This window comes from Ixodes scapularis, unplaced genomic scaffold (assembly GCF_016920785.2).
Source record: "Ixodes scapularis isolate PalLabHiFi unplaced genomic scaffold, ASM1692078v2 PGA_scaffold13__105_contigs__length_92229423, whole genome shotgun sequence".
NCBI lineage: Eukaryota > Metazoa > Arthropoda > Arachnida > Ixodida > Ixodidae > Ixodes > Ixodes scapularis.
In genome coordinates this window covers 37,000,268-37,013,108 of record NW_024609839.1, presented here as the reverse complement: position 1 = coordinate 37,013,108, position 12,841 = coordinate 37,000,268, and the positions used below count along the sequence as shown (strand labels likewise).

At 47.3% G+C, this 12,841-nt stretch overlaps 1 protein-coding gene across 1 annotated transcript in view; it reads left to right on the top strand.

The window, feature by feature from the left end:
• The window catches only part of LOC121835428, a 115,854-nt gene that overhangs the window by 95,083 nt on the left and 7,930 nt on the right, over positions 1-12,841 (top strand). The window contains exon 2 of the mRNA XM_042289610.1: positions 10,922-11,083. Coding sequence (XP_042145544.1) covers positions 10,922-11,083 — 162 coding nt within the window. The remainder of the gene's footprint in view (positions 1-10,921; positions 11,084-12,841) is intronic.

The window sequence follows — 12,841 nt, the reverse complement described above, 5'->3', positions numbered from 1 at the left end:
GTGAGTCTATCTTTGAAATTAATTCTTTGAACGCGTCGAAACTTTGAACTTACGTTTGTTTGTCAAAACCCTATTTCTTAATTTGTCAATTTGTATATTTGATGTACAGCTAGGTATTGCGGTAGGTAATTAATCAGTGTAATCACAAACTGCGTTACATCGACGGCCTCTAATAAAGATGAAATATTTTGAAATTTGTTTGTCTTGCATATATTTGATACGGGCGGTTGTTTGTGACACTTATTATTCTTGCAACCAGGTCGCATGCGTGATTACATGCATCCTTAACTTTAAACACACTGAAGGTTTTTAACACCGAATGTGGTTTAGGGCTGGTTCACATGAAAAATATAACGCTAGAATGTAATGAAAAATTGTAACGCAGGGTTGTAACGTTTGACCGTTACACAGCTCAGAGTCAAATAAAAATACATGAATAATAATAAATTGAAAATAAATACTGGTTATTGGAGTCCCACCCCAACGGGATTCGAACCCAGGATCAAGATATCGCTAGCCAAGCACTTTACTAACTGAGCTCTTGGCACTTTTTTTTTTTCTTTATTGCCTTGTTTTAGCAGGTTAAAAACGCAAAAACAAATTCAAACACACACACGAGGTGAGACAATGCTAAAATGCAAGCCTGCTTTTGGCCAGCACGATGGAGTTAAAATTTGCTCATTGTAATCAACCCTTCAATACACGGAAGCCACTCAGGCACGCTCTGCTGGGCCTTATAGGTTTCAACGAATGATATAATGCTTTCCCGGAAATAATCCCGAGCCTCACGCGCATCCTGTTCAGCATGTCGCACAGCCATCCGACACCTCCAGATGCTGTGCAGGCCCAGTAGCATAATGCAATCTACCGGGACGTCTTCATCGGTCTCTACGGGCAGGAACCTGATCCCGTGCTTGTCTAGCGGGAAGTCTTTCTTCAAGGTGCGCTGGAGGACATCCCACAGAAAGACGCCATCCCAGCACTCCAGGAAGACATGTTCGATCGTCTCCGGTTTCTGACAAAGGAAACAGTGTACACCCCAGGGAACAAACAGTCCCTTCTCCTCCATCCATGTTTTGACCGGTAGGGTACCGGTGTGTAGTTTAAAGAAAAAGGTCTTCACACCGGGCGATACTAACATTCTCTTCACGCGTTTTAAGACGTCCTGTCCTGGGCCTGCACAGTACAGAGCTCTATACAAAGGAACAGGAAAAACAGCATCACAAACATCCTTATACAATCTCTTGCGGGTTACTGTACTCAAATATTCAATCGAAAAACGAGTTAACAAAAACCGGCATGATGCAACCACTTCCTTGAGGTAGCCATGAATACCACCTGACATATAAGTTGAAGAAACTACCAACTCGGGCATAACCCGACCCAATCTCACTTGGCACACAGTGCGCAGAAAGGGATCGCTAACATCGCGAAAAAACAAAAAACGGTTGACTACTTGACGCAAAAACAGATGTGACAGACCAAGTCCCCCTTCGCGGACTCGCCGAAAAAGGTTCATTCTGCTCGTACGCTCCCAAGAAGAGCCCCAAATAAACACTGCTAATACTCGATGTAGCTTCTGCACATTTGTTCGAGAACAGTGCAACACTTGAAGCACGTACCACAACTTGCTCACAAGAAACAAATTGCAAACGGTGGTACGTGCGAAAATTGAAAAACCGCTACCCCTCCATTTTTCTGCTTTATCTCTAACCTCCACCGCTTGATTACGCCAATAATGCTCGCTATCCCGATAATGCTCAAGGGGAACGCCCAAATACTTCGTTGGTGTAGTTTCCCACTTAATGTTAGCAAACACTCTTGGAGTCAAATCCCAGTCACCATGCCAAAAACCCAGGCACTTATCCCAGTTCACAGCACTTCCGCTAACGCGGCAAAACCGTTTGACTATGTTTACGACTTGGACTATGCTCTGGTGATCCGTACAGAACACAGCAATATCGTCAGCATAAGCTAAGACACGTATCTCAGTTGAAAAAAAATTAAACCCTCGAACACTGTAGCTTCTGATGATACTTAAACATAGTGATTCAATGTAGATGCAAAAAAGTAGCGGTGACAAAGGGCACCCCTGGCGAACGGAACGTTGCACATGGATACGCCTTCCAACGGAATGATTTACTATAAGGCTCGTCGTACATCCGCTATAGGCCATACGTACCCCTTCCCGAATAACTGAGCCAACATTAACATGGTCTAAAACTGATAGCAACACGTCATGTGGTACGCGATCGAACGCCTTCTCTAGGTCTAGTTGTAGCATTGCTACGCCACTGTGCATGGCGTCACAACACTCCAACACACTCCGCGCGGTATGAATATTTGTAAATATCGTTCTCCCTTTTATCCCGCATGTTTGGTGAGGGCCAACTATATCTGTTATTACTGTCTGTAGCCTTTTGGCCAATATTTTCATCAGTATTTTGTAATCTACATTTGTTAAACTTATGGGACGATAAGATGTAACACGCCGAAGTTTTACGGTGTCCTCTGTTTTCGGAATCAAAATAGTGTGAGACGACAAAAAGGAGGGAGGGAGAACACCAAGGTCAAAAGCCTCATTGAAAACATCAGCTAAAACTACAGAAAATTCATGCTTCAAGGCTTTATATAATGCGGCGCTGAGTCCGTCAGGACCAGGAGATTTTCCTGGGTTCAGAGCTTCAATAGCGGTCACCACATCCTCGACTGTGATCCGGGCTTCTAGAAACTCCTTTGTCGCATTATCTAATCGCGGCATGAAAGGTAAGAAATCATTTTTGAAACCATCGAGATCAACCGCACTAGGTGCGAATAATTTACTATAATAATCGAAAAACGCACGCTCGATTTCCGCTTTCTCGCTTGTAATTGCCCCGTCACGTTCAATCTCGGTTATCACATTTCGCCGGGCGTAGCTTTTCTCGATGCTCAGCGCTCGTTTAGTGGGAGCCTCCCCCAAAGTCAACCGTTCGGCTCGCGCTCTCACGAGTGCCCCGCGATAACGGTTTTTATCTAGAAGCTCTATTTTTTCTTTCAAAGAATGAATGTCATCTTTAAATGCTCCGGGATTTCTGCATTCCTCTTTGACCAACGTCTGCAAGTTCGAGCGCCATAACGTTTCGTTCTTTCTTTCTTCGTGTTTAATTATACCAGCTCTTTCTAACGCCCTCATTTTTAGTTGCTGTTTAAAAATTTCCCAGTGAGCTCCACATTCAAATTTGTTTCCTGTACTTAACTTTTCTACAGCTTGCTTGACAAACTCCATGAAAGCGACATCCTCCAATAGCTTACTGTTCAATTTCCATAATTCCCATTTAAAGGTTTTCCTATTTTCAGTTTTACCACCGATACAAAACTTAACCAGACAATGGTCACTGAAGGAGACAGGACTCACAACATAATCGCGACATAACGGAATTAATTCCAGCGAGACGTACACTCTGTCTAAGCGGGCGTGGCTTGTGCCTTGAAAGTGGGTGAACTGAACACCCCGACCGTTACTAACACATTCCCCAACGTCTTCTAGGTCAAAATCATTTATTATGGCCCTCAAAACCTCTGTGCTAGCGTCATTATGAGAAGAGGAGCTGGTTTTATCGTGTGCTGAGCATACAGAATTAAAATCGCCATCCAAAATAACGAGTCGCTGGGTGTCACAATACTGCCGAATATTCTCAAAAAATACACGCCTCTCGTCAACTCTGGTAGGTGCGTATATGGAAATAACGCGCCATTCCAAACCTGATAAAGAAAAATCACAAACCACAAGCCTTCCCAACTCACACGTCGTTACAGTTTGAATAACTGCTCCTAAACACTGGCGAACGAAAAGAACACACCCCGCTGACGTCCCATTCGCGTGACTAACGCAAACGTCATAACGCGTTGTAAAAGGGCGCACCATACGCTCCGTACCGTCCTCACTCTCGACTTTCGTCTCCTGAACAGCGACTATGTCTAGGTCCTGCTCTGTTACAAGGCGATACAGCTGGCTTTGTCGTCTTCTGGCTGCGAGCCCTCGAACATTAAGGGTAGCAATTCGGAGGGACCTTTCTAAAGAAACCATAGTCTAGTGCAGGGGTGGCCAAGCTGCGGCTCCCGAGCCGCATGCGGCTCTTCGCGTGTTAAAATGTGGCTCGCGGCTCCCTCCTCTACGCCCCCCCCCCCCTTCCCCCACACACACATACTTTCCCGCCTTTCTCTCGGTCACACAAGCACTTACCCAAAAAGAGAAATGCAACGCGTTCAAAATCGAAAGACAGGTTGCGGCTTGGTATTCTTGTGCTACTGCTACCTTGCGTACAGTTGGACTGCTTTTGACTTGAACAGATTGAAAGCTGTTCCAGTTGCGTTTATTGCTCTAAGCAAAAATTTGCCTTCCCCCCCCCCCCTCCCCCCCCCCCTCCCCCCCCCCCCCTCCCCCCCCCCCCCCCCCCCCCCCCCCCCCCCCCCGCCGCGGCTCATGGAAGTTTCGTGGTTTTCTCTGCGGCTGTTAGGCTGGGTCAGCCTGGCCACCCCTGGTCTAGTGTATAGGCACAGACGGAGCGCACGGCGCTTACCACTCTAGTTCCACGGCCGGCCCGGTGTGTTCCCATCCCGCCAGTGCTCAAGGAGCCTGCTTATCGCCGCGTGGAAGCGACGACGGCCGTGGCAAGCTGGCGACTCTCATCTTCTTCTCAGAAGAACCGCTGACTTTCCACTGCTTTTCCAGCTGACATAGCCGTCGCTCCTGCGATGCCGCGAGAAGATCGTCACAGCGGCGCTTTGACGTCGCCTCCTCGACTTCCATCCCAGAGGAGCTGCTGTTGTCTCCGTGAGCTGAAGCGCCCTCTCCAGCGGCGTCCACGTCCTTGGGGACTGTCTCCGGCGACGCCGGTTGTCGGGTCCCAGTGTTTGGAGTTGACGTTCCCTCCTCTGGCTTCCCACCACTCGTCTCGGGGGCCGGCTCGGGTTGAGTCACATCAGGCGCCGCCGCGCGTTCCGCCTCGTCCTCGTCCATAAGGAGCTCGTTCTGGTCCCCGTCCGTACCACGCCCGACTGCGCCCGCATACGAGCGGGTGCAGTCTGCCTGCACGTGTCCGTATGCGCGGCACTCGGCACACCTGGGTACATGGCAGTCACGCCGTATATGCCCCTTGGTACGGCACCGTAGACAAATCGGAGCCCTTCCAGGGACCACCACCAACACCGTGCCACTGCCGAGGCGCAGCTGGTGCGGGAGCCGGTCGAGTGTGACACCTTCACGAAGCACCAAGCGGACGAGCCGAGTGGTAGACTCGACGCCTTCGAAGTCGGGCACCCTCCACTTTTCCCGCGCCACCTCCTTTACCTCGCCGTACTCTCCGAAGACTCGTCGTATTGTGTCGTTGGACACGTCATATGCAACCCAGTGCAATTTCAGACGAACTTCTTGCCTTGTAGGGTCCACGACAAGGCAGGTCTTTTCCTTGACAAGCAGCTGCCCAGCGTCGAGCAGCTTCTTCTTCGCCTCGTCCGAGCGCATATCTAGGAGCCAGACATGAGACATCTGATATGCCCCGATTCCGGCGACCTCGCGGATCACACCGACGTCTTTCAACGGCTTCCGGAAATCTTCAATCCTGTATGGTCGTCCGGCGATGTCGCAGTGTAGTATAACTGCACGCTTCATCGCCTCACCGGTAGGCAGCGGGGGCAGAACAATCCTATATTCCTTCGGTACGGTAGTTGCCGAGTCACCGCGGCCTTGAACGGCCGCTATCGCTGCTCGCACGGAGCCCATTCTGCGTCCGCTCCTATCGGCAGCCAGAAACAGAATCAACTGAGCTCTTGGCACAGCCATCGGCGGTCACTGCGACAGACGTTTCAATAGATGGACGATGTAGGACGTCATGTGTAGAGGGTCTATTGACGTGCTGAGTCATCGCACAAGCATGGCCACCAAACAATAAAGCTAGCAGTGAGCTTTGAGAAAAATAAAAACGGCAAAGCAAACCCGCCAATCGGGTAACCGCTTTTGCCTTCGGCGGCCATGCTGGTGTGTAGTGACTGGACATTAAAAGACAGTCTGACGTCATATGAATACGCTCTATACGTTAAAGCGTTGAATCAAGTCACATGTCGCCTGATATCACGTTATCACCATATTGTCGCGAAGGGCAAACGATGAGGCGGCGAAGGTCACGTTTAAACTGAAAGTTTAATGGGGCGAACTTGTGCCAACAGAACGAAAGAAATAAGGGGCGTCGGAACAGCAGTACGCGGTTACGCGGCGGCGAGTTGCGGCGTCAGAGCGAGGGAGAGCAAGACTGGCTCGACGAGGTCACGCGTGGCTCCTTATCAAGCGTGACAACGTCATCTCGAACATTCGGCGCGGAAGCTTGGAGCGTCGGGCGTGCGGGGTGAGAATGAGTTGGAACTTTCCAAAACCAGGAAAGGGAACGAAATGATAGACGCTACGCCCGGAGAAAGAGTCTATTCACATGACATCAGACCGCCTTTGAATGTCGAGTCACTACACACAAGCATGGGCGCCGAAGGCCATAACGGTTTTCCGATAGGCGAGTTTGCTTTGCCTTCTTTTATTTTTCACCAAGCTCACGAATACAAGTTCCGCTTTATCGCTGGGCGGCCATGTTTGTGGGTGATGACTCAGCAAGTGAATATACCCTATAGACGCGAATCTTCTAGAACCGAGTAACCGAGCGCGCGGCAATATAAGGCAAAATCGACTGCAGTGCTCCGACCTTTCAGCCTATATAAAGAGCAGCTGGAGTCCAATACGTTGCACTGCTGGGGCTCCTACGAGGCAGACGAATGCCGAATGTATGTGGAAGTAGAGCAGATGGAAGAAGCTTGAGAGGGAAAAGCAGGAAGGCGGGCCTCCGCCAGTTCCAGCATCTCAAACCAACGCGGAACGTGTACGAACATGCCGAGAGCGAAAGAAAAAAATTGCAAAGTCTTGGTCATGCTGACAAAGCTGAAAGGCATAAAATGTGCGCGCGCAAAGATTGGCAAAGATTGACATTTTATTTGTGTATGCAGTTGCAGAGAAACATCGGACCTCCCACACTAGATAATAATACTACACTTTAGAAGCATAAAGTACCAAATAAAGCCTAACATCCCACCACGCAATACTTAACGCCAACAACGCAAAGCATGACGTCCTACCACGCAAAGCTTCCACAACAATGGACGCAGAAATATTGGTTCGAGAGTACATGGCTAGAAGACGAGCGTCCCCTGGCCGCAGGCATGTCCACTGCGTCTTTTAATGTCGACTCACTACAGACAAGCATGACCGCTGAAGGCAAAAGCGGTTATCCGATCGGCGAGTTTGCTTTGCCTTCTTTTATTTCTTAGAGAGCTCTCGAATAAAAGCGTTGCTTTATCGTGTGGCGCCCATGTTTGTGGGCGCTGACTCAGCAAGTGAATAGACTATTGTGTCGAGGTGACCTAGATCAAGCTCCCTCTAAACCACTTTTGTTTATATTTACGATTATCTTTCGACCTGAGGTAAATACAAAGAAGCCTTCGTCCCTCTCCTCTCGGCCAGCACGAAGTGAGAAAGGGCGACAGATCCATTTACTCTCGAACCCGTATTTCTGCGTCCATTGACACATAATATGTCAATCTTCGCCAATCTTTGCGCACGAACATTCTGTGCCCTTCAGCTTTGTCACCATGACCAAGACTTTGCAATTTTTCCACAGGTTCTCAGCTGAGCCGTACCTTGGCAAAACACTCAGCGGTTTGATCATTTCCATAAACGTAGGCAACTTCAGTGTCACGTACCTCAGCAACCAAGGCGTATCTCGCAAAGTTCCCCGGGAATCATATTGAACAGTTACCAGGGTACATGTTTTAAGAATTTTCAGACGTATGAGCCGTTCTCTGTAGGTTCCCAGCGGTGGCGCACTTCGCCAAAAAATGCGCGGTTCACTGCTTCAGGGAGAGATCTTGTCCAAGGTGCCTACTTCAGCGCTACGTATCTCGGAAACCAAGACGTATCTCGCAAAGTTCCCAGGGAATGATAATGAACAGTTACCAGGGTACATGTTTTAAGAATTTTCAGACGTCTGAGGCGTTCTCTGTAGGTTCCCAGTGGAGGCGCACTTTGCCAAAAAATGCGTGGTTCACTGCTTCGGAAAGAGATCTTGTCAAAGGAGCCTACTTCAGTGCCACGTACCTCAGCAACCAAGACGTATTTCGCAAAGTTCCCCGGGAATCATATTGAACAGTTACCAGGGTACATGTTTTAAAAATTTTCAGACGTCTGGGGCGTTCTCTGTACGTTCCCAGCGGAGGCGCACTTCGCCAAAAAATGCGCGGTTCACTGCTTCGGGGAGAGAGCTTGTCAAAGGAGCCTACTTCAACGCTACGTATCTCGGCAACCAAGACGTATCTCCCAAAGTTCCCCGGGAATCATATTGAACAGTTACCAGGGTACATGTTTTAATACTTTTTAGACGTCTGAGCCGTTCTCTGTAGGTTCCCAGCGGAGGCGCACTCCGCCAAAAAATGCGCGGTTCACTGCTTCGGGGAGAGAGCTTGTCAAAGGAGCCTACTTCAGCGCTACGTATCTCGGCAACCAAGACGTATCTCCCAAAGTTCCCCGGGAATCATATTGAACAGTTACCAGGGTACATGTTTTAAGAATTTTCAGACGTCTGAGGCGTTCTCTATAGGTCCCCAGCGGAGGCGCACTTCGCCAAAAAATGCGCGGTTCACTGCTTCGGGGAGAGATCTTGTCAAAGGAGCCTACTTCAGTGCTACGTATCTCGGCAACCAAGACGCATCTCTCAAAGTTCCCCGGGAATCATATTGAACAGTTACCAGGGTACATGTTTTAAGAATTTTCAGACATCTGAGGCGTTCTCTGTAGGTTCCCAGCGGAGGCGCACTTCGCCAAAAAATGCGCGGTTCACTCCTTCGGGGAGAGATCTTGTCAAAAGAGCCTACTTCAGCGCTGCGTATATCGGCAACCAAGACGTCTCTCGCAAAGTTCCCGGGAATCCTATTGAGCAGTTACCAGGGTACATGTTTTAAGAACTTTCAAACGTCTGAGGTATTTTCTGTAGGTTCCCAGCAAAGGCGCACATCGCCAAAAAGTGCGCCTTTGCTGACGAGTGTAAGGTAGTCTTTCCCGTAGCACTCCTCTTCTTGTTGGAAAGATGCCTTTACGCGGCTCAAGCTACAGGTGTAATGAATTATCTCGCTGGGAACCTGGGATAATTAATATACATGAAAACTGCTTGAACATTTCGATAGCATAAATCTTCTAGAATATATACCTGCGGGAACTTATTGAAATATTGAGGGGTTGCTTTATTAACTCACTGAACGTGAAAAATAAAGCGAGATTTCAATGGCAGTCTATGGGGGAAATTACTCTTATTTCCTAGGAACCTAGAGAAAGAGTAACAAAGTGGTGAAAATTTTCCTGATGTTATCAATCACAATGATCTCAATAATTCCGGGGGAACTTTGCGTGATTTTATTCAGATCGCTAGATTCGACTGTTTTTCAGCGATATTCCACACCTACCAAGAGAGGGCGCAAGTAGATAGTGTCCTAAAATCTTGGGGTTGCGCGCTGTCTCGTGCTCTCGTGCACCGCACCGCCTAGGGATCACGGGGGATTTTTCCCCAAAAGTTGCGAAGTTGAGCGCGCGCAGGGAGGAGGAAACTTTGCGGAGTTCTTTTGGTCACTCCCCCCGCTGCGTCAGAAAGAGAAGAATGTTTTGCTCCACGAGTTTAGCTACCCTGGAGATCTTTTGACGTGCAACCGAAATCTCAGATTGGCCTCCGTCGGATTGGGGGCACCTCGGCCGATATTTAAATCCGACAAATATATATTTATGGGCCAGCGCGTTAGCTCAGAGACACCGATACGATTTAATTTTTTGTGTTTTGTTTTAATATCATTGCTACTTAAGAGCCACCAAGGTGGTTTTTGAAACAAAAGATATTCGAACCATTCCGACAAGCATAGTTTGATTGCGAAAATGATTTTCGCAAGTGATAAAAACATTAAAATGTTTTCGCATACTTGGCGGAATTTGAAATGGCAGAATGCATTTCATGGCGCCCATTTCATTTGGATCGCGACCGGCATGTGAACCGACGCAGAGTAGAACGCGCGAAAAGGAGCTGCGGTGCATCAGCAGTCTCGCGCTTGTTGTTCTAACATATCTGGCTCGCTCACTGCGAGCATCCAGGCATTTGACACCCTGACATCTGGCGCTTTTTTTGCCTTTCCCGTGGCGTTCCAAGCGGCACACAACGGAAAATGCACATCAAGCTCTTCTTGAACACGTGTCGCCATCTGTATTTTATAATAAGAAACTACAATTTGCCGTAACTCAATGGGAAAAGTTTCAGGTCTTATAACATTATTAACGTGTAACATATCAATATGGAAGTTCTGGAAATTGTAATATCGAAGGATGCTTTATAATTTAATGACTCGTTATTTCAATTAGTTGACGTGATTCCGTTTTTAGAGCGCCATAAAAAAGTACAATTTTAAACTTTATTGTTTATTTTAAGATACACATTATCTGTACAGTTCGTTGTTTATTTTTTACTTTATTGCATCCAACCGAACGCTCACGTAAAATATCGTGGATAATGGGACGTTATAACTCGAGAAATAATTTTTTCAATATTAGAGACTGCGGTCTATTAAAAGCCAAATAAATAACTAACCACTAAAAATAATCGTAATATCGAGACATTAAAGTATCGTTGAAAAACAACTCTTTAATTTGACATTAACTTTATAAATCTAACATACATAAAAAGAAAGTCATAAGCCGTCAAAAAAGCATGAAAATGTCATGCACGGTGGGGTAACCCTGAGAGAGCAGGTCCAATACAAAAAGAAAAAATTTGTTGCTTTATGTTTTATGTTTTGTTTATTTTTATCTTCGTAGGATGAGCGACTCTACATCCTGCCTTACCTGGTGTTTCATGCTATGGTCCTCGTGGTCCTGGCCATCCTTTTTTTCATCATGATCAGTACCGTCCCCAGCAGCACCCAAAGGTCACCTTCGATCGTCGAACGGTTGGCCAGTATCCGGACAGCTTCGCCACTGGCAAGTTCTTGGACACATAAACATAGACACGGCCGGCAAAGGTCCGGCCACTATCTGTTTCAGCTTGGCCGCCGGAGACAAAAACACGGCCGGCAAGGGTCTGGCCAGAAGTGTTGATTTTATGTAGTGATAGACCGAAGGTGCCGAACTTCAAATTCGGCAAAGTTCGGCACATGTCCAACGTTTACAGGAAAGTTCGGCAAAGATTCGGCAAAAAAAATTTGGCTAGAATTCGGCAAATGTCTTCGCACGCGCGGCAATGCGACGGGGCCATGGATTGCAAATGGACGATTCATTTTAGGCAATGCTGGGAAATTTTCAGTGCTGAAATGGTAGTGAACAAAGCCCGCGAGTACATAACGATCAATAGCGTCCGTTACCAGGAACAAGCCTCTTTTGTTCATTGAAAAAAATATCGCCCACAACCTTTTAATCAGAAAACTAATCTGGAATTTGCCATTTTCTTCCAACCGCTAGGAATGAATTTTAGCTGTCTTCCAGCGTCCGCAACGTATATTAGAATTTATTTTCACGAATTCAAAATATTCTGTTCTCCCCAAAACAAAAGATAGTCAAATTTCCGCAAGTGGTCTCATAAAACAGCGCTCTGTGGGTACACCTAATCTTCCTGTCCTCCTTTTTCTTTTTTTGCTAAAATGTAACAATAAAACCTTTTAACGAAAACCCGGGGCACATGTAAGTATTCGGAATATCAAAAGACGTCTGTATCAACACCATGCAGTGTCAGAGTCTACGTCAACGATATATCGTTGACGTAGATGTTCAACGGGTGAAGATAACCATCGGGTCAAAGCGTTCACCGAGTCGAAATATCCAATTGGATCAAAATGTCCAACGAGTCAAAATGTCCAACGAGAGAAATTTCCATCCAGGTCGAAGGTCCAACGAGATGAAATGCCCATCGAGTCGAAATGTCCAATATTGAACATTTTTACCCGTAGGACATTTCGTCTCGTTGGACATTGAGACGTGCAATATTCTGACCCGGGAACACCCTCCTTGGCTACACCTCTGATGGCCAGTGACTGGCCCAAAGTGAATGGCCAGTGGCTGACCGAAAGTGACTTACCAAAAGTGAATGGCCAATCACCAGACAAGGACCAAAACACTGCTTACGCCAAGCACTTTAACCAACCTTGGGCCATTGAAAATCTCGTTGGCCAGAGTGCACTTGCCAGCGATGGCCCATTCACAACTTGCTGCTTGGGGTCGTAGGCGACGTGAGTTGTCTGTAGCCTTGGGTCTGTCAAGTGTGCCATCGTTGAAGTTGTCTTTGCGAGAAATGCTGCAGTTTTTGGACTGGCTTCTTGACTTGAAAGTTATACAACATGTGACGATACTCCACTGGAGAGAGAGGGAAAATTTGAATGTTGGTCTTGACATAACCTTTGAGGGGTCAAAAAACGATATCGGGTTGAAATGTTCATACTTTTACAAAGGCGTACAGATTGTAGTCTGTCCCAAGTATACTTGCACGAACCATCATTGATATAGAAGCTTCTTAGTCGTGGTGAAATTGCAAGGATAAAAGGGACTATTTCTTTTAGCATTGCCTTCGCAAGACTCGATGACGTAATTGTGGGATCCAAACCACCCGCTTGACGACAGTCGAGCTCGGCTCATGAATCTGACACGATAATTGCGCGAGCACTCGACTTCGGCTCGTAACAATCAATGCCTCGGTGGACATTCGGGTAGTGGCTCGTGTCCGACTGCGGTGATGAGAATAGCCGAGCT